This window comes from Pelobates fuscus, chromosome 8, assembly GCF_036172605.1.
Source record: "Pelobates fuscus isolate aPelFus1 chromosome 8, aPelFus1.pri, whole genome shotgun sequence".
Taxonomy (NCBI): Eukaryota; Metazoa; Chordata; class Amphibia; order Anura; family Pelobatidae; genus Pelobates; species Pelobates fuscus.
The window spans coordinates 178,219,275-178,241,337 of record NC_086324.1 but is presented as its reverse complement, the minus strand read 5'-3'; the positions used below and the strand labels follow the sequence as shown (position 1 = coordinate 178,241,337).

Genomic DNA, 22,063 nt, shown 5'->3' with positions numbered 1-22,063 from the left:
CCCCTCCTATTACTAAATCGCTACCAATACCCGCTATAAACACCCCCACCGAATCCCCCCATTACTAAATCGCTACCAATACCCGCTATAAACACCCCCACCGGATCCCCCCTATTACTAAATCGCTACCAATACCCGCTATAAACACCCCCACCGGATCCCCCTATTAATAAATCACTACCAATACCCGCTATAAACACCCCCACCGGATCCCCCCCATTACTAAATCACTACCAATACCCGCTATAAACACCCCCACCGGATCCCCCTATTAATAAATCACTACCAATACCCGCTATAAACACCCCCACCGGATCCCCCCTATTACTAAATCGCTACCAATACCCGCTATAAACAACCCCTCCGGATCCCCCTCCTATTACTAAATCGCTACCAATACCCGCTATAAACACTTTCACCGGATCCCCCTCCTATTACTAAATCAATACCAATACCCGCTATAAACTCCCCCACCGGATCCCCCTATTACTAAATCGCTACCAATACCCGCTATAAATACCCCCACCGAATCCCCCCATTACTAAATCACTGTTACTAAATTCACCTCTTAACACACCATCACTACTTCGCTCATTACATTAACATATTCCATCAGACATTGTATCTACATTGGACAGACATTCCGTCCTATTTATACTGTCTTACTCAATATGTGAGTGTGCGCGCGTGTCTACACGTTGTTACTGTGTCGCTTGCTCTCTCTCACTGTTTGTGTGTCTTAGTACAAGCTCTTACTGTCTGTCTCTTGTGTGCCATTTGTACTCACTGCGTGTCTCTCACATACTCTCTCTCACTGTATCTCTTGTGTGCTCTCTCTCACTGTGTGAGTCTCTCAATACAAGCTCTCATTGTCTCTCTCACATGCTCTCTCTCACTGTGTGTGAGAGCTCTCTCTCACTGTTTGTCACTCGCATACTCTCTCTCGCTTTGTGTGTGTGTGTGTCTCTCAATACAAGCCCTCACTGTCTCTCGCATGCTCTCTCTCACTGTGTGTGTGAGCTGTCTCTTACTCTGTCTCTCACATGCTCTCTCTCACTGTGTGTGTGAGCTCTCTCTCACTGTTTGTCACTCGCATACTCTCTCTCACTTTGTGTGTGTCTCTCGCATGCTTCTCTCACTGTCTCTCTCGCATGCTCTCTCTCACTGTGTGTGTGAGCTCTCTCTTACTCTGTCTCTCACATGCTCTCTCTCACTTTGTGTGTGTGTGTTTCTCAATACGAGCTCTCACTGTCGCTCTCACATGCACTCTCTCACTGTCTCTCTCGCATGCTCTCTCTCACTGTGTGTGTGTGAGCTCTCTCTCACTGTCTGTCTCTTGTGTACTCTCTGTTACTGTGTGTGTGTCTCTCAATACGAGCTCTTACTGTGTATGTCTCCGGACGTTCTGTCAGTGAGTTTCTCTCTCTCTCTCTCTCTCTCTCTCTCTCTCTGTACAGGCTTTTGCTATGTATGTCTGTCAGTATGTGCCGTCACTAAATCTCTCTCTCTCTCTCTCTCTCTCTCGGAAGCAGCTGGATTTCCTTCCTCCAACAGTTGGGAGAACATAAACAGGGAGATGGGCACAGACTGGATATAACGTGCAAGTGAAAGTGAGTCTGGAACAAAGTGAGCGACGAGGCTCAAAAACAAGTCACAGCTTAGTGAGTGATCCCGATCGAAGGAATCCTTAAACCGGAGCACGGAAGGAGCCGCTAAGGCAGGCCACTACTGAAGGAACCGCTAAGGTAGGCCACTACTGAAGGAACCGCTAAGGCAGGCCACTACTGAAGGAGCCGCTAAGGCAGGCCACTACTGAAGGAGCCGCTAAGGCAGGCCACTACTGAAGGAGCCGCTAAGGCAGGCCACTACTGAAGGAGCCGCTAAGGCAGGCCACTACTGAAGGAGCCGCTAAGGCAGGCCACTACTGAAGGAGCCGCTAAGGCAGGCCACTACTGAAGGAGCCGCTAAGGCAGGCCACTACTGAAGGAGCCGCTAAAGCAGGCCACTACTGAAGGAGCCGCTAAGGCAGGCCACTACTGAAGGAGCCGCTAAAGCAGGCCAGTACTGAAGGAGCCGCTAAGGCAGGCCACGCCGCACGGAAGGAGCCGTTAAGGCAGGCCACTACTGAAGGAGCCGCTAAGGCAGGCAACTACTGAAGGAGCCAATAAGGCAGGCCACTACTGAAGGAGCCGCTAAGGCAGGCCACTACTGAAGGAGCCGCTAAGGCAGGCCACGCCGCACGGAAGGAGCCGCTAAAGCAGGCCAGTACTGAAGGAGCCGCTAAGGCAGGCCACGCCGCACGGAAGGAGCCGTTAAGGCAGGCCACTACTGAAGGAGCCGCTAAGGCAGGCCACTACTGAAGGAGCCGCTAAGGCAGGCCACTACTGAAGGAGCCGCTAAGGCAGGCCACTACTGAAGGAGCCGCTAAGGCAGGCCACGCCGCACGGAAGGAGCCACTAAAGCAGGCCACTACTGAAGGAGCCGCTAAGGCAGGCCACTACTGAAGGAGCCGCTAAGGCAGGCCACTACTGAAGGAGCCGCTAAGGCAGGCCACTACTGAAGGAGCCGCTAAGGCAGGCCACGGCGCACGGAAGGAGCCACTAAAGCAGACTGAGAGGAAACCTTAAAACGTGTCACGTCAGGAGCAAAATGGCTGTTAAAGATTACGATCATTTGTTTAAACTGCTTCTTATTGGGGATTCAGGTGAGTGAACGTATAGAATGCAGTGTGACAATGCACTCACTAAAACAGGAATTTGGGTGAATTTCCCATTTTAGGCCAAAATAGCCCAAGTAGCTGAGAATCTTCCAGTTGAAGCCTCGGTCAATTCCCAGCAAACCCAAATTTATTAATAACATTGGCTGACTGCAGGCTCAGGTTAGTATCTTCACTCACACTCGCAGTATTTTGAGTATAAACCTTAATCTTCATCCACACTGCAATCGGTGTAATGCACACAGTACATATCTTCACTGAGCACTACTGCCGTCCTCCACGCGCCGGGCATTGCCGCACGCTGCCATCCTCCACGCACCGGGCATTGCTGCACGCTGCCGTCCTCCACGCGCCGGGCAATGCCGCACGCTGCCGTCCTCCACGCGCCGGGCAATGCCGCACGCTGCCGTCCTCCACGCGCCGGGCAATGCCGCGCGCTGCCGTCCACCACGCGCCGGGCAATGCCGCACGCTGCCGTCCTCCACGCGCCGGGCAATGCCGCACGCTGCCGTCCTCCACGCGCCGGGCACTGACGCACGCTGCCGTCCTCCACGCGCCGGGCACTGCCGCACGCTGCCATCCTCCACGCGCTGGGCATTGCCGCACGCTGCCGTCCTCCACGCGCCGGGCATTGCCGCACGCTGCCGTCCTCCCACCGCCGGGCACTGCCTCACGCTGCCGTCCTCCACGCGCCGGGCACTTGCACACGCTGCGGTCCTCTGCGCGCCTGGCACTGCCGCACGCTACTGTCCTCCACAGGCTGAGTACTGGCGTATGCTGCCGTCCTCCATCGCTAGACACTGGCACACGCTGCGGACCTCCACCTGCCGGGCACTGGCGTACGCTGCCGTCCTCCACCTGCTGGGCACTGGCATACGCTTTGGTCCTCCACCTGCTGGGCACTGGCACACGCTGCGGTCCTCCACCTGCTGGGTACTGGCACACGCTGCGGTCCTCCATCTGCTGGGCACTGGCACACGCTGCGGCCCTCCACCTGCTGGGCACTGGCACATGCTGCGGTCCTCCCCTTGCTGGGCACTGGCACACGCTGCGGTCCTCCACCTGCTGGGCACTGGCACACGCTGCGGTCCTCCACCTGCTGGGCACTGGCACACGCTGCGGTCTTCCCCTTGCTGGGCACTGGCACACGCTGCGGTCCTCCACCTGCTGGGCACTGGCACAAGCTGCCTTCCTCCCCTTGCTGGGCACTGGCACACGCTGCGGCCCTCCACCTGCTGGGCACTGGCACATGCTGCGGTCCTCCCCTTGCTGGGCACTGGCACACGCTGCGGCCCTCCACCTGCTGGGCACTGGCACATGCTGCGGTCCTCCCCTTGCTGGGCACTGGCACACGCTGCGTTCCTCCACCTGCTGGGCACTGGCACACGCTGCGGTCCTCCATCTGCTGGGCACTGGCACACGCTGCGGTCCTCCACCTGCTGGGCACTGGCACAAGCTGCCTTCCTCCCCTTGCTGGGCACTGGCACACGCTGCGGTCCTCTTTGCATAAACAGGTTGTGTTATCAGATCCTATAGAAATTTTTTTAAAGGCTTGGATGCTTTTTTGCAAAAATTTAATATTGAAAAATATAAGTGATTTGTATGAAACAGGTTGTGGATAGCGTCCAAGAAGGATGATTATTTTTCCCCTTTTTGTGCCATACTTGGAAATGGCTACATTTGTAGCGTGTGTGTTTGCCTTCTTTTGGATCAGCACCTTTTAAACTGTGTTTAAAGGTGAACTTGATAAACTTGTCTTTTTTTCACAATGGAGATTTCTAGGTAACTTTGTGGAGACAATAAAAGTACTTGCATAAAATCTATGATGTACAACCGAATATACCTTTATCTTCGGAGAGGCATGTAGGCTCTGCAGAACTCACTAAAATAAGCTGAATTGGAAGAAAAACTGCCTCGATCCAAAGATGACGCTAAATGACCTTTATTCAGATAGTGTAGACATGCGGCTACCACCACGGATGCAGTTCATGCCTAATGGCACTTCATCAGACACTGGTGATCTATAGAAAAGTTCATTATGGATCTGATGAAGTGCTGGTAAAGTGCTCCGGATTAAATCTGTAATATAAATATGTGAGTCTGTCGTAACCCCTTCTCATAACATTTTTTGTTTTCTTCCATTATTTTCACTAACTAAAGTTTCCTCTTCCTCCAGGTGTTGGGAAGAGCAGCCTGCTACTTCGGTTCTCAGACAGCTCTTTTTCTGGTAAGTGTGAAATCTGAGTACAGTTGTGGCCCACTATAACTGCATTGCCCAGCTATACAGCAACATCATGACTGCCGGGGTTCCTTGTTATTTAAGAATGAAGCTGGTGAGGCTGCTGGTGTTAATGATGTCCGTCTTTTCTCCATTGTTTGCACCAGGATTTCCATTCTATCGTTCCTATTTTGATGGTTTGATCTATGTCCTGTTTGTTGGTTGCAGGGAGTTATATTACCACAATTGGAGTTGACTTTAAGATTAGAACTTTGGTTCTTGACGGGGAACGAGTGAAACTACAAATCTGGGACACAGCTGGTCAGGAGCGTTTCCGCACCATCACTTCCACGTAAGAAAGTTAGGTGGGGGAGGCAGATAATGAGACATTGGCCTGTAACCTCCAATGTAAGAGACGGCTTGTAGCATTCCAGGTAAAGGAGATGGGGTGAGCAGACGGCTTCTAGCATCCCATGTGTAGGAGGTGGGGTGAGGAGATGGCTTGTAGCGTCCCATGTGAAGGAGATGGGGTGAGGAGACGAACTGTAGCATCCAATGTGAAGGAGATAGGATGAGGAGAAGGCTTGCAGCTCTCCACGAGAAGGAGCTGGGGTGTGGAGACGGCCCATAGCGTCCCATGTGAAGGAGACAGGGTGAGGAGATGGCTTGTAGCATCCCATGTGAGGGAAATGGGGTGAGGAGACAGCCTGTAGCATCCTATGTGAAGGAGGTCGGGTGAGGAGACGGGTTATAGCTCTCCATATGAAGGAGATGGGGTGAAGAGATGGCTTGTAGCATCCCATGTGAAGGAGATGGTGTTCACCACAGTTGTCTAATGCTGTATTTTCCCTCTTTAGATATTACAGAAACACTCATGGAGTCATTGTGGTCTATGATGTCACCAACCCTGAATCCTTTGTTAATGTGAAGCGCTGGCTGCATGAGATCGCTCAGAACTGTGACACTGTGTGCACCGTGCTAGGTGAGACCATGTGCCTCTGGGACTGAATATAATATATCACTGCCTGGGACCACTGATTTACCTGCCATGTTTATTACTGGCATTGCTTGGACCAGATCTGCCATGTTTATTACTGACATTGCTTGGACCAGGCCTGCCATGTTTATTACTGGCATTGCTTGGACCAGGCCTGCCATGTTTATTACTGACATTGCTTGGACCATACCTGCCATGTTTATTACTGGCATTGCTTGGACCAGGCCTGCCATGTTTATTACTGGCATTGCTTGGACCAGGCCTGCCATGTTTATTACTGGCATTGCTTGGACCAGGCCTGCCATGTTTATTACTGGCATTGCTTGGACCAGACCTGCCATGTTTATTACTGACATTGCTTGGACCAGGCCTGCCATGTTTATTACTGACATTGCTTGGACCATGCCTGCCATGTTTATTACTGACATTGCTTGGACCAGGCCTGCCATGTTTATTACTGGCATTGCTTGGACCATACCTGCCATGTTTATTACTGACATTGCTTGGACCAGGCCTGCCATGTTTATTACTGACATTGCTTGGACCATGCCTGCCATGTTTATTACTGACATTGCTTGGACCAGGCCTGCCATGTTTATTACTGGCATTGCTTGGACCATACCTGCCATGTTTATTACTGACATTGCTTGGACCAGGCCTGCCATGTTTATTACTGGCATTGCTTGGACCAGGCCTGCCATGTTTATTACTGACATTGCTTGGACCAGACCTGCCATGTTTATTACTGACATTGCTTGGACCAGGCCTGCCATGTTTATTACTGGCATTGCTTGGACCAGGCCTGCCATGTTTATTACTGACATTGCTTGGACCAGGCCTGCCATGTTTATTACTGACATTGCTTGGACCATACCTGCCATGTTTATTACTGACATTGCTTGGACCATACCTGCCATGTTTATTACTGACATTGCTTGGACCAGGCCTGCCATGTTTATTACTGACATTGCTTGGACCATACCTGCCATGTTTATTACTAGCATTGCTTGGACCAGGCCTGCCATGTTTATTACTGGCATTGCTTGGACCATACCTGCCATGTTTATTACTGACATTGCTTGGACCATACCTGCCATGTTTATTACTAGCATTGCTTGGACCAGGCCTGCCATGTTTATTACTGACATTGCTTGGACCATACCTGCCATGTTTATTACTAGCATTGCTTGGACCAGGCCTGCCATGTTTATTACTGGCATTGCTTGGACCATACCTGCCATGTTTATTACTGGCATTGCTTGGACCATACCTGCCATGTTTATTACTGACATTGCTTGGACCATACCTGCCATGTTTATTACTAGCATTGCTTGGACCATACCTGCCATGTTTATTACTAGCATTGCTTGGACCAGGCCTGCCATGTTTATTACTGGCATTGCTTGGACCATACCTGCCATGTTTATTACTGACATTGCTTGGACCATGCCTGCCATGTTTATTACTGACATTGCTTGGACCATACCTGCCATGTTTATTACTAGCATTGCTTGGACCAGGCCTGCCATGTTTATTACTGGCATTGCTTGGACCATACCTGCCATGTTTATTACTGGCATTGCTTGGACCATACCTGCCATGTTTATTACTGACATTGCTTGGACCATGCCTGCCATGTTTATTACTGACATTGCTTGGACCATGCCTGCCATGTTTATTACTGACATTGCTTGGACCAGGCCTGCCATGTTTATTACTGGCATTGCTTGGACCATACCTGCCATGTTTATTACTGACATTGCTTGGACCATGCCTGCCATGTTTATTACTGACATTGCTTGGACCATACCTGCCATGTTTATTACTAGCATTGCTTGGACCAGGCCTGCCATGTTTATTACTGGCATTGCTTGGACCATACCTGCCATGTTTATTACTGACATTGCTTGGACCAGGCCTGCCATGTTTATTACTGGCATTGCTTGGACCAGGCCTGCCATGTTTATTACTGACATTGCTTGGTCCAGACCTGCCATGTTTATTACTGGCATTGCTTGGACCATACCTGCCATGTTTATTACTGGCATTGCTTGGACCATACCTGCCATGTTTATTACTGACATTGCTTGGACCATACCTGCCATGTTTATTACTGGCATTGCTTGGACCATACCTGCCATGTTTATTACTGACATTGCTTGGACCAGGCCTGCCATGTTTATTACTGACATTGCTTGGACCATACCTGCCATGTTTATTACTGACATTGCTTGGACCAGACCTGCCATGTTTATTACTGACATTGCTTGGACCAGACCTGCCATGTTTATTACTGGCATTACTTGGACCAGGCCTGCCATGTTTATTACTGGCATTGCTTGGACCAGGCCTGCCATGTTTATTACTGACATTGCTTGGACCATACCTGCCATGTTTATTACTGGCATTGCTTGGACCATACCTGCCATGTTTATTACTGGCATTGCTTGGACCAGACCTGCCATGTTTATTACTGACATTGCTTGGACCAGACCTGCCATGTTTATTACTGACATTGCTTGGACCAGACCTGCCATGTTTATTACTGGCATTGCTTGGTCCAGGCCTGCCATGTTTATTACTGACATTGCTTGGACCATACCTGCCATGTTTATTACTGACATTGCTTGGACCAGGCCTGCCATGTTTATTACTGACATTGCTTGGACCATACCTGCCATGTTTATTACTGGCATTGCTTGGACCAGGCCTGCCATGTTTATTACTGGCATTGCTTGGACCAGGCCTGCCATGTTTATTACTGACATTGCTTGGACCAGACCTGCCATGTTTATTACTGACATTGCTTGGACCAGACCTGCCATGTTTATTACTGACATTGCTTGGACCAGACCTGCCATGTTTATTACTGGCATTGCTTGGACCAGACCTGCCATGTTTATTACTGACATTGCTTGGACCAGACCTGCCATGTTTATTACTGACATTGCTTGGACCAGACCTGCCATGTTTATTACTGGCATTGCTTGGACCAGACCTGCCATGTTTATTACTGACATTGCTTGGACCATACCTGCCATGTTTATTACTGACATTGCTTGGACCAGACCTGCCATGTTTATTACTGGCATTGCTTGGACCATACCTGCCATGTTTATTACTGACATTGCTTGGTCCAGACCTGCCATGTTTATTACTGGCATTGCTTGGACCAGACCTGCCATGTTTATTACTGACATTGCTTGGACCAGACCTGCCATGTTTATTACTGGCATTGCTTGGACCAGGCCTGCCATGTTTATTACTGGCATTGCTTGGACCAGGCCTGCCATGTTTATTACTGACATTGCTTGGTCCAGACCTGCCATGTTTATTACTGGCATTGCTTGGACCATACCTGCCATGTTTATTACTGACATTGCTTGGACCAGGCCTGCCATGTTTATTACTGCATTGCTTGGACCAGGCCTGCCATGTTTATTACTGACATTGCTTGGACCAGGCCTGCCATGTTTATTACTGGCATTGCTTGGTCCAGGCCTGCCATGTTTATTACTGACATTGCTTGGACCAGGCCTGCCATGTTTATTACTGACATTGCTTGGACCAGGCCTGCCATGTTTATTACTGACATTGCTTGGACCAGGCCTGCCATGTTTATTACTGACATTGCTTGGACCAGGCCTGCCATGTTTATTACTGACATTGCTTGGTCCAGGCCTGCCATGTTTATTACTGGCATTGCTTGGACCATACCTGCCATGTTTATTACTGACATTGCTTGGACCAGACCTGCCATGTTTATTACTGGCATTGCTTGGACCATACCTGCCATGTTTATTACTGACATTGCTTGGACCATACCTGCCATGTTTATTACTGGCATTGCTTGGACCATACCTGCCATGTTTATTACTGACATTGCTTGGACCAGGCCTGCCATGTTTATTACTGACATTGCTTGGACCAGACCTGCCATGTTTATTACTGACATTGCTTGGACCAGACCTGCCATGTTTATTACTGACATTGCTTGGACCAGACCTGCCATGTTTATTACTGACATTGCTTGGACCAGACCTGCCATGTTTATTACTGACATTGCTTGGACCAGACCTGCCATGTTTATTACTGACATTGCTTGGACCAGGCCTGCCATGTTTATTACTGACATTGCTTGGACCAGGCCTGCCATGTTTATTACTGGCATTGCTTGGACCAGGCCTGCCATGTTTATTACTGACATTGCTTGGTCCAGACCTGCCATGTTTATTACTGGCATTGCTTGGACCATACCTGCCATGTTTATTACTGACATTGCTTGGACCAGGCCTGCCATGTTTATTACTGCATTGCTTGGACCAGGCCTGCCATGTTTATTACTGGCATTGCTTGGTCCAGGCCTGCCATGTTTATTACTGACATTGCTTGGACCAGGCCTGCCATGTTTATTACTGGCATTGCTTGGTCCAGGCCTGCCATGTTTATTACTGACATTGCTTGGACCAGGCCTGCCATGTTTATTACTGACATTGCTTGGACCAGGCCTGCCATGTTTATTACTGACATTGCTTGGACCAGGCCTGCCATGTTTATTACTGACATTGCTTGGACCAGGCCTGCCATGTTTATTACTGACATTGCTTGGTCCAGGCCTGCCATGTTTATTACTGGCATTGCTTGGACCATACCTGCCATGTTTATTACTGACATTGCTTGGACCAGACCTGCCATGTTTATTACTGGCATTGCTTGGACCATACCTGCCATGTTTATTACTGACATTGCTTGGACCATACCTGCCATGTTTATTACTGGCATTGCTTGGACCATACCTGCCATGTTTATTACTGACATTGCTTGGACCAGGCCTGCCATGTTTATTACTGACATTGCTTGGACCAGACCTGCCATGTTTATTACTGACATTGCTTGGACCAGACCTGCCATGTTTATTACTGACATTGCTTGGACCAGACCTGCCATGTTTATTACTGACATTGCTTGGACCAGACCTGCCATGTTTATTACTGGCATTGCTTGGTCCAGGCCTGCCATGTTTATTACTGACATTGCTTGGACCAGACCTGCCATGTTTATTACTGGCATTGCTTGGTCCAGGCCTGCCATGTTTATTACTGACATTGCTTGGTCCAGACCTGCCATGTTTATTACTGACATTGCTTGGTCCAGACCTGCCATGTTTATTACTGGCATTGCTTGGACCAGACCTGCCATGTTTATTACTGACATTGCTTGGACCAGGCCTGCCATGTTTATTACTGACATTGCTTGGACCAGACCTGCCATGTTTATTACTGACATTGCTTGGACCAGGCCTGCCATGTTTATTACTGACATTGCTTGGACCAGGCCTGCCATGTTTATTACTGACATTGCTTGGACCATACCTGCCATGTTTATTACTGACATTGCTTGGACCAGGCCTGCCATGTTTATTACTGGCATTGCTTGGACCAGACCTGCCATGTTTATTACTGACATTGCTTGGACCAGACCTGCCATGTTTATTACTGGCATTGCTTGGACCATACCTGCCATGTTTATTACTGACATTGCTTGGTCCAGACCTGCCATGTTTATTACTGGCATTGCTTGGACCATACCTGCCATGTTTATTACTGACATTGCTTGGACCAGGCCTGCCATGTTTATTACTGACATTGCTTGGTCCAGACCTGCCATGTTTATTACTGGCATTGCTTGGACCATACCTGCCATGTTTATTACTGACATTGCTTGGACCAGGCCTGCCATGTTTATTACTGCATTGCTTGGACCAGGCCTGCCATGTTTATTACTGACATTGCTTGGACCAGGCCTGCCATGTTTATTACTGGCATTGCTTGGTCCAGGCCTGCCATGTTTATTACTGACATTGCTTGGACCAGGCCTGCCATGTTTATTACTGACATTGCTTGGACCAGGCCTGCCATGTTTATTACTGACATTGCTTGGACCAGGCCTGCCATGTTTATTACTGACATTGCTTGGACCAGGCCTGCCATGTTTATTACTGACATTGCTTGGTCCAGGCCTGCCATGTTTATTACTGGCATTGCTTGGACCATACCTGCCATGTTTATTACTGACATTGCTTGGACCAGACCTGCCATGTTTATTACTGACATTGCTTGGACCAGACCTGCCATGTTTATTACTGGCATTGCTTGGACCATACCTGCCATGTTTATTACTGACATTGCTTGGACCATACCTGCCATGTTTATTACTGGCATTGCTTGGACCATACCTGCCATGTTTATTACTGACATTGCTTGGACCAGGCCTGCCATGTTTATTACTGACATTGCTTGGACCAGACCTGCCATGTTTATTACTGACATTGCTTGGACCAGACCTGCCATGTTTATTACTGACATTGCTTGGACCAGACCTGCCATGTTTATTACTGACATTGCTTGGACCAGACCTGCCATGTTTATTACTGACATTGCTTGGACCAGACCTGCCATGTTTATTACTGACATTGCTTGGACCAGACCTGCCATGTTTATTACTGACATTGCTTGGACCAGGCCTGCCATGTTTATTACTGACATTGCTTGGACCAGGCCTGCCATGTTTATTACTGGCATTGCTTGGACCAGGCCTGCCATGTTTATTACTGACATTGCTTGGTCCAGACCTGCCATGTTTATTACTGGCATTGCTTGGACCATACCTGCCATGTTTATTACTGACATTGCTTGGACCAGGCCTGCCATGTTTATTACTGCATTGCTTGGACCAGGCCTGCCATGTTTATTACTGGCATTGCTTGGTCCAGGCCTGCCATGTTTATTACTGACATTGCTTGGACCAGGCCTGCCATGTTTATTACTGGCATTGCTTGGTCCAGGCCTGCCATGTTTATTACTGACATTGCTTGGACCAGGCCTGCCATGTTTATTACTGACATTGCTTGGACCAGGCCTGCCATGTTTATTACTGACATTGCTTGGACCAGGCCTGCCATGTTTATTACTGACATTGCTTGGACCAGGCCTGCCATGTTTATTACTGACATTGCTTGGTCCAGGCCTGCCATGTTTATTACTGGCATTGCTTGGACCATACCTGCCATGTTTATTACTGACATTGCTTGGACCAGACCTGCCATGTTTATTACTGGCATTGCTTGGACCATACCTGCCATGTTTATTACTGACATTGCTTGGACCATACCTGCCATGTTTATTACTGGCATTGCTTGGACCATACCTGCCATGTTTATTACTGACATTGCTTGGACCAGGCCTGCCATGTTTATTACTGACATTGCTTGGACCAGACCTGCCATGTTTATTACTGACATTGCTTGGACCAGACCTGCCATGTTTATTACTGACATTGCTTGGACCAGACCTGCCATGTTTATTACTGACATTGCTTGGACCAGACCTGCCATGTTTATTACTGGCATTGCTTGGTCCAGGCCTGCCATGTTTATTACTGACATTGCTTGGACCAGACCTGCCATGTTTATTACTGGCATTGCTTGGTCCAGGCCTGCCATGTTTATTACTGACATTGCTTGGTCCAGACCTGCCATGTTTATTACTGACATTGCTTGGTCCAGACCTGCCATGTTTATTACTGGCATTGCTTGGACCAGACCTGCCATGTTTATTACTGACATTGCTTGGACCAGGCCTGCCATGTTTATTACTGACATTGCTTGGACCAGACCTGCCATGTTTATTACTGACATTGCTTGGACCAGGCCTGCCATGTTTATTACTGACATTGCTTGGACCAGGCCTGCCATGTTTATTACTGACATTGCTTGGACCATACCTGCCATGTTTATTACTGACATTGCTTGGACCAGGCCTGCCATGTTTATTACTGGCATTGCTTGGACCAGACCTGCCATGTTTATTACTGACATTGCTTGGACCAGACCTGCCATGTTTATTACTGGCATTGCTTGGACCATACCTGCCATGTTTATTACTGACATTGCTTGGTCCAGACCTGCCATGTTTATTACTGGCATTGCTTGGACCAGACCTGCCATGTTTATTACTGACATTGCTTGGACCAGACCTGCCATGTTTATTACTGGCATTACTTGGACCATACCTGCCATGTTTATTACTGATATTGCTTGGACCAGGCCTGCCATGTTTATTACTGACATTGCTTGGTCCAGGCCTGCCATGTTTATTACTGACATTGCTTGGACCATACCTGCCATGTTTATTACTGACATTGCTTGGACCATACCTGCCATGTTTATTACTGATATTGCTTGGACCAGGCCTGCCATGTTTATTACTGGCATTGCTTGGACCAGGCCTGCCATGTTTATTACTGACATTGCTTGGACCAGGCCTGCCATGTTTATTACTGACATTGCTTGGACCAGGCCTGCCATGTTTATTACTGACATTGCTTGGACCAGACCTGCCATGTTTATTACTGACATTGCTTGGACCAGACCTGCCATGTTTATTACTGACATTGCTTGGACCAGGCCTGCCATGTTTATTACTGACATTGCTTGGACCAGACCTGCCATGTTTATTACTGACATTGCTTGGACCATACCTGCCATGTTTATTACTGACATTGCTTGGACCATACCTGCCATGTTTATTACTGGCATTGCTTGGACCAGACCTGCCATGTTTATTACTGGCATTGCTTGGACCATACCTGCCATGTTTATTACTGACATTGCTTGGACCATACCTGCCATGTTTATTACTGACATTGCTTGGACCAGACCTGCCATGTTTATTACTGACATTGCTTGGACCAGACCTGCCATGTTTATTACTGACATTGCTTGGACCAGACCTGCCATGTTTATTACTGACATTGCTTGGACCAGGCCTGCCATGTTTATTACTGACATTGCTTGGACCAGACCTGCCATGTTTATTACTGACATTGCTTGGACCATACCTGCCATGTTTATTACTGACATTGCTTGGACCATACCTGCCATGTTTATTACTGGCATTGCTTGGACCAGGCCTGCCATGTTTATTACTGGCATTGCTTGGACCAGGCCTGCCATGTTTATTACTGACATTGCTTGGACCAGGCCTGCCATGTTTATTACTGACATTGCTTGGACCAGGCCTGCCATGTTTATTACTGACATTGCTTGGACCAGGCCTGCCATGTTTATTACTGACATTGCTTGGACCAGGCCTGCCATGTTTATTACTGACATTGCTTGGACCAGACCTGCCATGTTTATTACTGACATTGCTTGGACCAGACCTGCCATGTTTATTACTGACATTGCTTGGACCAGACCTGCCATGTTTATTACTGACATTGCTTGGACCAGGCCTGCCATGTTTATTACTGACATTGCTTGGTCCAGGCCTGCCATGTTTATTACTGACATTGCTTGGTCCAGGCCTGCCATGTTTATTACTGACATTGCTTGGACCAGGCCTGCCATGTTTATTACTGGCATTGCTTGGACCAGGCCTGCCATGTTTATTACTGGCATTGCTTGGACCAGGCCTGCCATGTTTATTACTGACATTGCTTGGACCAGGCCTGCCATGTTTATTACTGACATTGCTTGGACCATACCTGCCATGTTTATTACTGGCATTGCTTGGACCAGACCTGCCATGTTTATTACTAGCATTGCTTGGACCAGGCCTGCCATGTTTATTACTGACATTGCTTGGACCAGGCCTGCCATGTTTATTACTGACATTGCTTGGTCCAGACCTGCCATGTTTATTACTGACATTGCTTGGTCCAGACCTGCCATGTTTATTACTGACATTGCTTGGTCCAGACCTGCCATGTTTATTACTGACATTGCTTGGACCAGGCCTGCCATGTTTATTACTGGCATTGCTTGGACCATACCTGCCATGTTTATTACTGACATTGCTTGGACCAGGCCTGCCATGTTTATTACTGGCATTGCTTGGACCAGGCCTGCCATGTTTATTACTGACATTGCTTGGTCCAGACCTGCCATGTTTATTACTGACATTGCTTGGTCCAGACCTGCCATGTTTATTACTGACATTGCTTGGACCAGACCTGCCATGTTTATTACTGACATTGCTTGGACCAGACCTGCCATGTTTATTACTGACATTGCTTGGACCAGGCCTGCCATGTTTATTACTGACATTGCTTGGACCAGGCCTGCCATGTTTATTACTGACATTGCTTGGTCCAGACCTGCCATGTTTATTACTGACATTGCTTGGTCCAGACCTGCCATGTTTATTACTAGCATTGCTTGGTCCAGACCTGCCATGTTTATTACTGGCATTGCTTGGACCATACCTGCCATGTTTATTACTGACATTGCTTGGACCAGACCTGCCATGTTTATTACTGACATTGCTTGGACCAGGCCTGCCATGTTTATTACTGACATTGCTTGGTCCAGGCCTGCCATGTTTATTACTGACATTGCTTGGACCAGGCCTGCCATGTTTATTACTGGCATTGCTTGGACCAGGCCTGCCATGTTTATTACTGGCATTGCTTGGACCAGGCCTGTCATGTTTATTACTGACATTGCTTGGACCAGGCCTGCCATGTTTATTACTGACATTGCTTGGACCATACCTGCCATGTTTATTACTGGCATTGCTTGGACCAGACCTGCCATGTTTATTACTGACATTGCTTGGACCAGGCCTGCCATGTTTATTACTGGCATTGCTTGGACCAGGCCTGCCATGTTTATTACTGACATTGCTTGGTCCAGACCTGCCATGTTTATTACTGACATTGCTTGGTCCAGACCTGCCATGTTTATTACTGACATTGCTTGGACCAGACCTGCCATGTTTATTACTGACATTGCTTGGACCAGGCCTGCCATGTTTATTACTGGCATTGCTTGGACCAGGCCTGCCATGTTTATTACTGGCATTGCTTGGACCAGGCCTGCCATGTTTATTACTGACATTGCTTGGTCCAGACCTGCCATGTTTATTACTGACATTGCTTGGTCCAGACCTGCCATGTTTATTACTAGCATTGCTTGGTCCAGACCTGCCATGTTTATTACTGGCATTGCTTGGACCATACCTGCCATGTTTATTACTGACATTGCTTGGACCAGGCCTGCCATGTTTATTACTGACATTGCTTGGACCAGGCCTGCCATGTTTATTACTGACATTGCTTGGTCCAGACCTGCCATGTTTATTACTGACATTGCTTGGTCCAGACCTGCCATGTTTATTACTAGCATTGCTTGGTCCAGACCTGCCATGTTTATTACTGGCATTGCTTGGACCATACCTGCCATGTTTATTACTGACATTGCTTGGTCCAGACCTGCCATGTTTATTACTGACATTGCTTGGACCATGCCTGCCATGTTTATTACTGACATTGCTTGGACCATGCCTGCCATGTTTATTACTGACATTGCTTGGACCAGACCTGCCATGTTTATTACTGGCATTGCTTGGACCAGGCCTGCCATGTTTATTACTGACATTGCTTGGACCAGACCTGCCATGTTTATTACTGGCATTGCTTGGACCAGACCTGCCATGTTTATTACTGACATTGCTTGGACCAGACCTGCCATGTTTATTACTGACATTGCTTGGACCAGGCCTGCCATGTTTATTACTGACATTGCTTGGTCCAGACCTGCCATGTTTATTACTGACATTGCTTGGTCCAGACCTGCCATGTTTATTACTAGCATTGCTTGGTCCAGACCTGCCATGTTTATTACTGACATTGCTTGGACCAGGCCTGCCATGTTTATTACTGACATTGCTTGGACCAGACCTGCCATGTTTATTACTAGCATTGCTTGGTCCAGACCTGCCATGTTTATTACTGACATTGCTTGGACCAGACCTGCCATGTTTATTACTGACATTGCTTGGACCAGGCCTGCCATGTTTATTACTGACATTGCTTGGACCAGACCTGCCATGTTTATTACTGGCATTGCTTGGACCAGACCTGCCATGTTTATTACTGGCATTGCTTGGACCAGACCTGCCATGTTTATTACTGACATTGCTTGGACCAGGCCTGCCATGTTTATTACTGGCATTGCTTGGACCAGACCTGCCATGTTTATTACTGACATTGCTTGGACCAGACCTGCCATGTTTATTACTGACATTGCTTGGACCAGGCCTGCCATGTTTATTACTGACATTGCTTGGACCAGGCCTGCCATGTTTATTACTGACATTGCTTGGTCCAGGCCTGCCATGTTTATTACTGACATTGCTTGGTCCAGACCTGCCATGTTTATTACTGGCATTGCTTGGACCAGACCTGCCATGTTTATTACTGGCATTGCTTGGACCAGACCTGCCATGTTTATTACTGGCATTGCTTGGACCAGACCTGCCATGTTTATTACTGACATTGCTTGGTCCAGACCTGCCATGTTTATTACTGGCATTGCTTGGACCAGACCTGCCATGTTTATTACTGGCATTGCTTGGACCAGACCTGCCATGTTTATTACTGGCATTGCTTGGACCAGACCTGCCATGTTTATTACTGACATTGCTTGGTCCAGGCCTGCCATGTTTATTACTGACATTGCTTGGTCCAGACCTGCCATGTTTATTACTGGCATTGCTTGGACCAGACCTGCCATGTTTATTACTGGCATTGCTTGGACCATACCTGCCATGTTTATTACTGGCATTGCTTGGACCAGACCTGCCATGTTTATTACTGACATTGCTTGGACCAGGCCTGCCATGTTTATTACTGACATTGCTTGGACCAGGCCTGCCATGTTTATTACTGACATTGCTTGGTCCAGGCCTGCCATGTTTATTACTGACATTGCTTGGTCCAGACCTGCCATGTTTATTACTGGCATTGCTTGGACCAGACCTGCCATGTTTATTACTGGCATTGCTTGGACCAGACCTGCCATGTTTATTACTGACATTGCTTGGACCAGACCTGCCATGTTTATTACTGACATTGCTTGGTCCAGACCTGCCATGTTTATTACTGACATTGCTTGGACCAGACCTGCCATGTTTATTACTGACATTGCTTGGACCAGGCCTGCCATGTTTATTACTGACATTGCTTGGACCAGGCCTGCCATGTTTATTACTGACATTGCTTGGTCCAGACCTGCCATGTTTATTACTGACATTGCTTGGACCATACCTGCCATGTTTATTACTGGCATTGCTTGGACCAGACCTGCCATGTTTATTACTGGCATTGCTTGGACCAGACCTGCCATGTTTATTACTGACATTGCTTGGACCAGGCCTGCCATGTTTATTACTGGCATTGCTTGGACCAGGCCTGCCATGTTTATTACTGGCATTGCTTGGTCCAGGCCTGCCATGTTTATTACTGGCATTGCTTGGACCAGACCTGCCATGTTTATTACTGACATTGCTTGGTCCAGGCCTGCCATGTTTATTACTGGCATTGCTTGGACCAGACCTGCCATGTTTATTACTGGCATTGCTTGGACCAGACCTGCCATGTTTATTACTGACATTGCTTGGTCCAGGCCTGCCATGTTTATTACTGGCATTGCTTGGACCAGGCCTGCCATGTTTATTACTGGCATTGCTTGGACCATACCTGCCATGTTTATTACTGACATTGCTTGGACCAGATCTGCCATGTTTATTACTGACATTGCTTGGACCATACCTGCCATGTTTATTACTGGCATTGCTTGGACCAGGCCTGCCATGTTTATTACTGACATTGCTTGGTCCAGGCCTGCCATGTTTATTACTGGCATTGCTTGGACCAGACCTGCCATGTTTATTACTGGCATTGCTTGGACCAGACCTGCCATGTTTATTACTGACATTGCTTCGACCAGGCCTGCCATGTTTATTACTGGCATTGCTTGGACCAGGCCTGCCATGTTTATTACTGACATTGCTTGGACCAGACCTGCCATGTTTATTACTGGCATTGCTTGGACCAGACCTGCCATGTTTATTACTGACATTGCTTGGACCAGGCCTGCCATGTTTATTACTGGCATTGCTTGGACCAGGCCTGCCATGTTTATTACTGGCATTGCTTGGACCAGGCCTGCCATGTTTATTACTGACATTGCTTGGACCAGGCCTGCCATGTTTATTACTGGCATTACTTGGACCAGGCCTGCCATGTTTATTACTAGCATTGCTTGGACCATACCTGCCATGTTTATTACTGGCATTGCTTGGACCAGACCTGCCATGTTTATTACTGACATTGCTTGGACCAGGCCTGCCATGTTTATTACTGGCATTGCTTGGACCATACCTGCCATGTTTATTACTGACATTGCTTGGTCCAGGCCTGCCATGTTTATTACTGACATTGCTTGGACCAGACCTGCCATGTTTATTACTGGCATTGCTTGGACCAGGCCTGCCATGTTTATTACTGACATTGCTTGGTCCAGGCCTGCCATGTTTATTACTGACATTGCTTGGACCAGACCTGCCATGTTTATTACTGGCATTGCTTGGACCAGGCCTGCCATGTTTATTACTGGCATTGCTTGGACCAGGCCTGCCATGTTTATTACTGACATTGCTTGGACCAGACCTGCCATGTTTATTACTGACATTGCTTGGACCAGACCTGCCATGTTTATTACTGGCATTGCTTGGACCAGGCCTGCCATGTTTATTACTGACATTGCTTGGACCAGGCCTGCCATGTTTATTACTGGCATTGCTTGGACCCGGCCTGCCATGTTTATTACTGGCATTGCTTGGACCAGACCTGCCATGTTTATTACTGGCATTGCTTGGACCATACCTGCCATGTTTATTACTGGCATTGCTTGGACCATACCTGCCATGTTTATTACTGACATTGCTTGGTCCAGGCCTGTCATGTTTATTACTGGCATTGCTTGGACCAGGCCTGCCATGTTTATTACTGGCATTGCTTGGACCAGGCCTGCCATGTTTATTACTGGCATTGCTTGGTCCAGGCCTGCCATGTTTATTACTGGCATTGCTTGGACCATACCTGCCATGTTTATTACTGGCATTACTTGGACCAGGCCTGCCATGTTTATTACTGACATTGCTTGGACCAGGCCTGCCATGTTTATTACTGACATTGCTTGGACCAGACCTGCCATGTTTATTACTGGCATTGCTTGGACCAGGCCTGCCATGTTTATTACTGACATTGCTTGGACCAGGCCTGCCATGTTTATTACTGGCATTGCTTGGACCATACCTGCCATGTTTATTACTGACATTGCTTGGACCAGGCCTGCCATGTTTATTACTGACATTGCTTGGACCAGGCCTGCCATGTTTATTACTGACATTGCTTGGACCATACCTGCCATGTTTATTACTGGCATTGCTTGGACCAGACCTGCCATGTTTATTACTGACATTGCTTGGACCAGGCCTGCCATGTTTATTACTGACATTGCTTGGACCAGGCCTGCCATGTTTATTACTGGCATTGCTTGGACCAGGCCTGCCATGTTTATTACTGGCATTGCTTGGACCATACCTGCCATGTTTATTACTGACATTGCTTGGACCAGGCCTGCCATGTTTATTACTGACATTGCTTGGTCCAGGCCTGCCATGTTTATTACTGACATTGCTTGGACCAGACCTGCCATGTTTATTACTGGCATTGCTTGGACCAGGCCTGCCATGTTTATTACTGGCATTGCTTGGACCAGGCCTGCCATGTTTATTACTGACATTGCTTGGACCAGACCTGCCATGTTTATTACTGACATTGCTTGGACCAGACCTGCCATGTTTATTACTGGCATTGCTTGGACCAGGCCTGCCATGTTTATTACTGACATTGCTTGGACCAGGCCTGCCATGTTTATTACTGGCATTGCTTGGACCCGGCCTGCCATGTTTATTACTGGCATTGCTTGGACCAGACCTGCCATGTTTATTACTGGCATTGCTTGGACCATACCTGCCATGTTTATTACTGGCATTGCTTGGACCATACCTGCCATGTTTATTACTGACATTGCTTGGTCCAGGCCTGTCATGTTTATTACTGGCATTGCTTGGACCAGGCCTGCCATGTTTATTACTGGCATTGCTTGGTCCAGGCCTGCCATGTTTATTACTGGCATTGCTTGGACCATACCTGCCATGTTTATTACTGGCATTACTTGGACCAGGCCTGCCATGTTTATTACTGACATTGCTTGGACCAG

The 22,063-nt window shown here is 47.9% G+C and overlaps 1 protein-coding gene across 1 annotated transcript in view; it reads left to right on the top strand.

Annotated features, from left to right (window-relative positions):
• Positions 1-1,927: 1,927 nt before the first annotated feature.
• LOC134572095 (ras-related protein Rab-35-like) overlaps positions 1,928-22,063 on the top strand; it is a 49,330-nt gene continuing 29,194 nt past the window's right edge. The window contains exons 1-5 of the mRNA XM_063430910.1: positions 1,928-2,057; positions 2,610-2,704; positions 4,893-4,943; positions 5,163-5,286; positions 5,792-5,916. Coding sequence (XP_063286980.1) covers positions 2,650-2,704; positions 4,893-4,943; positions 5,163-5,286; positions 5,792-5,916 — 355 coding nt within the window. The 5' untranslated portion in view covers positions 1,928-2,057; positions 2,610-2,649. The remainder of the gene's footprint in view (positions 2,058-2,609; positions 2,705-4,892; positions 4,944-5,162; positions 5,287-5,791; positions 5,917-22,063) is intronic.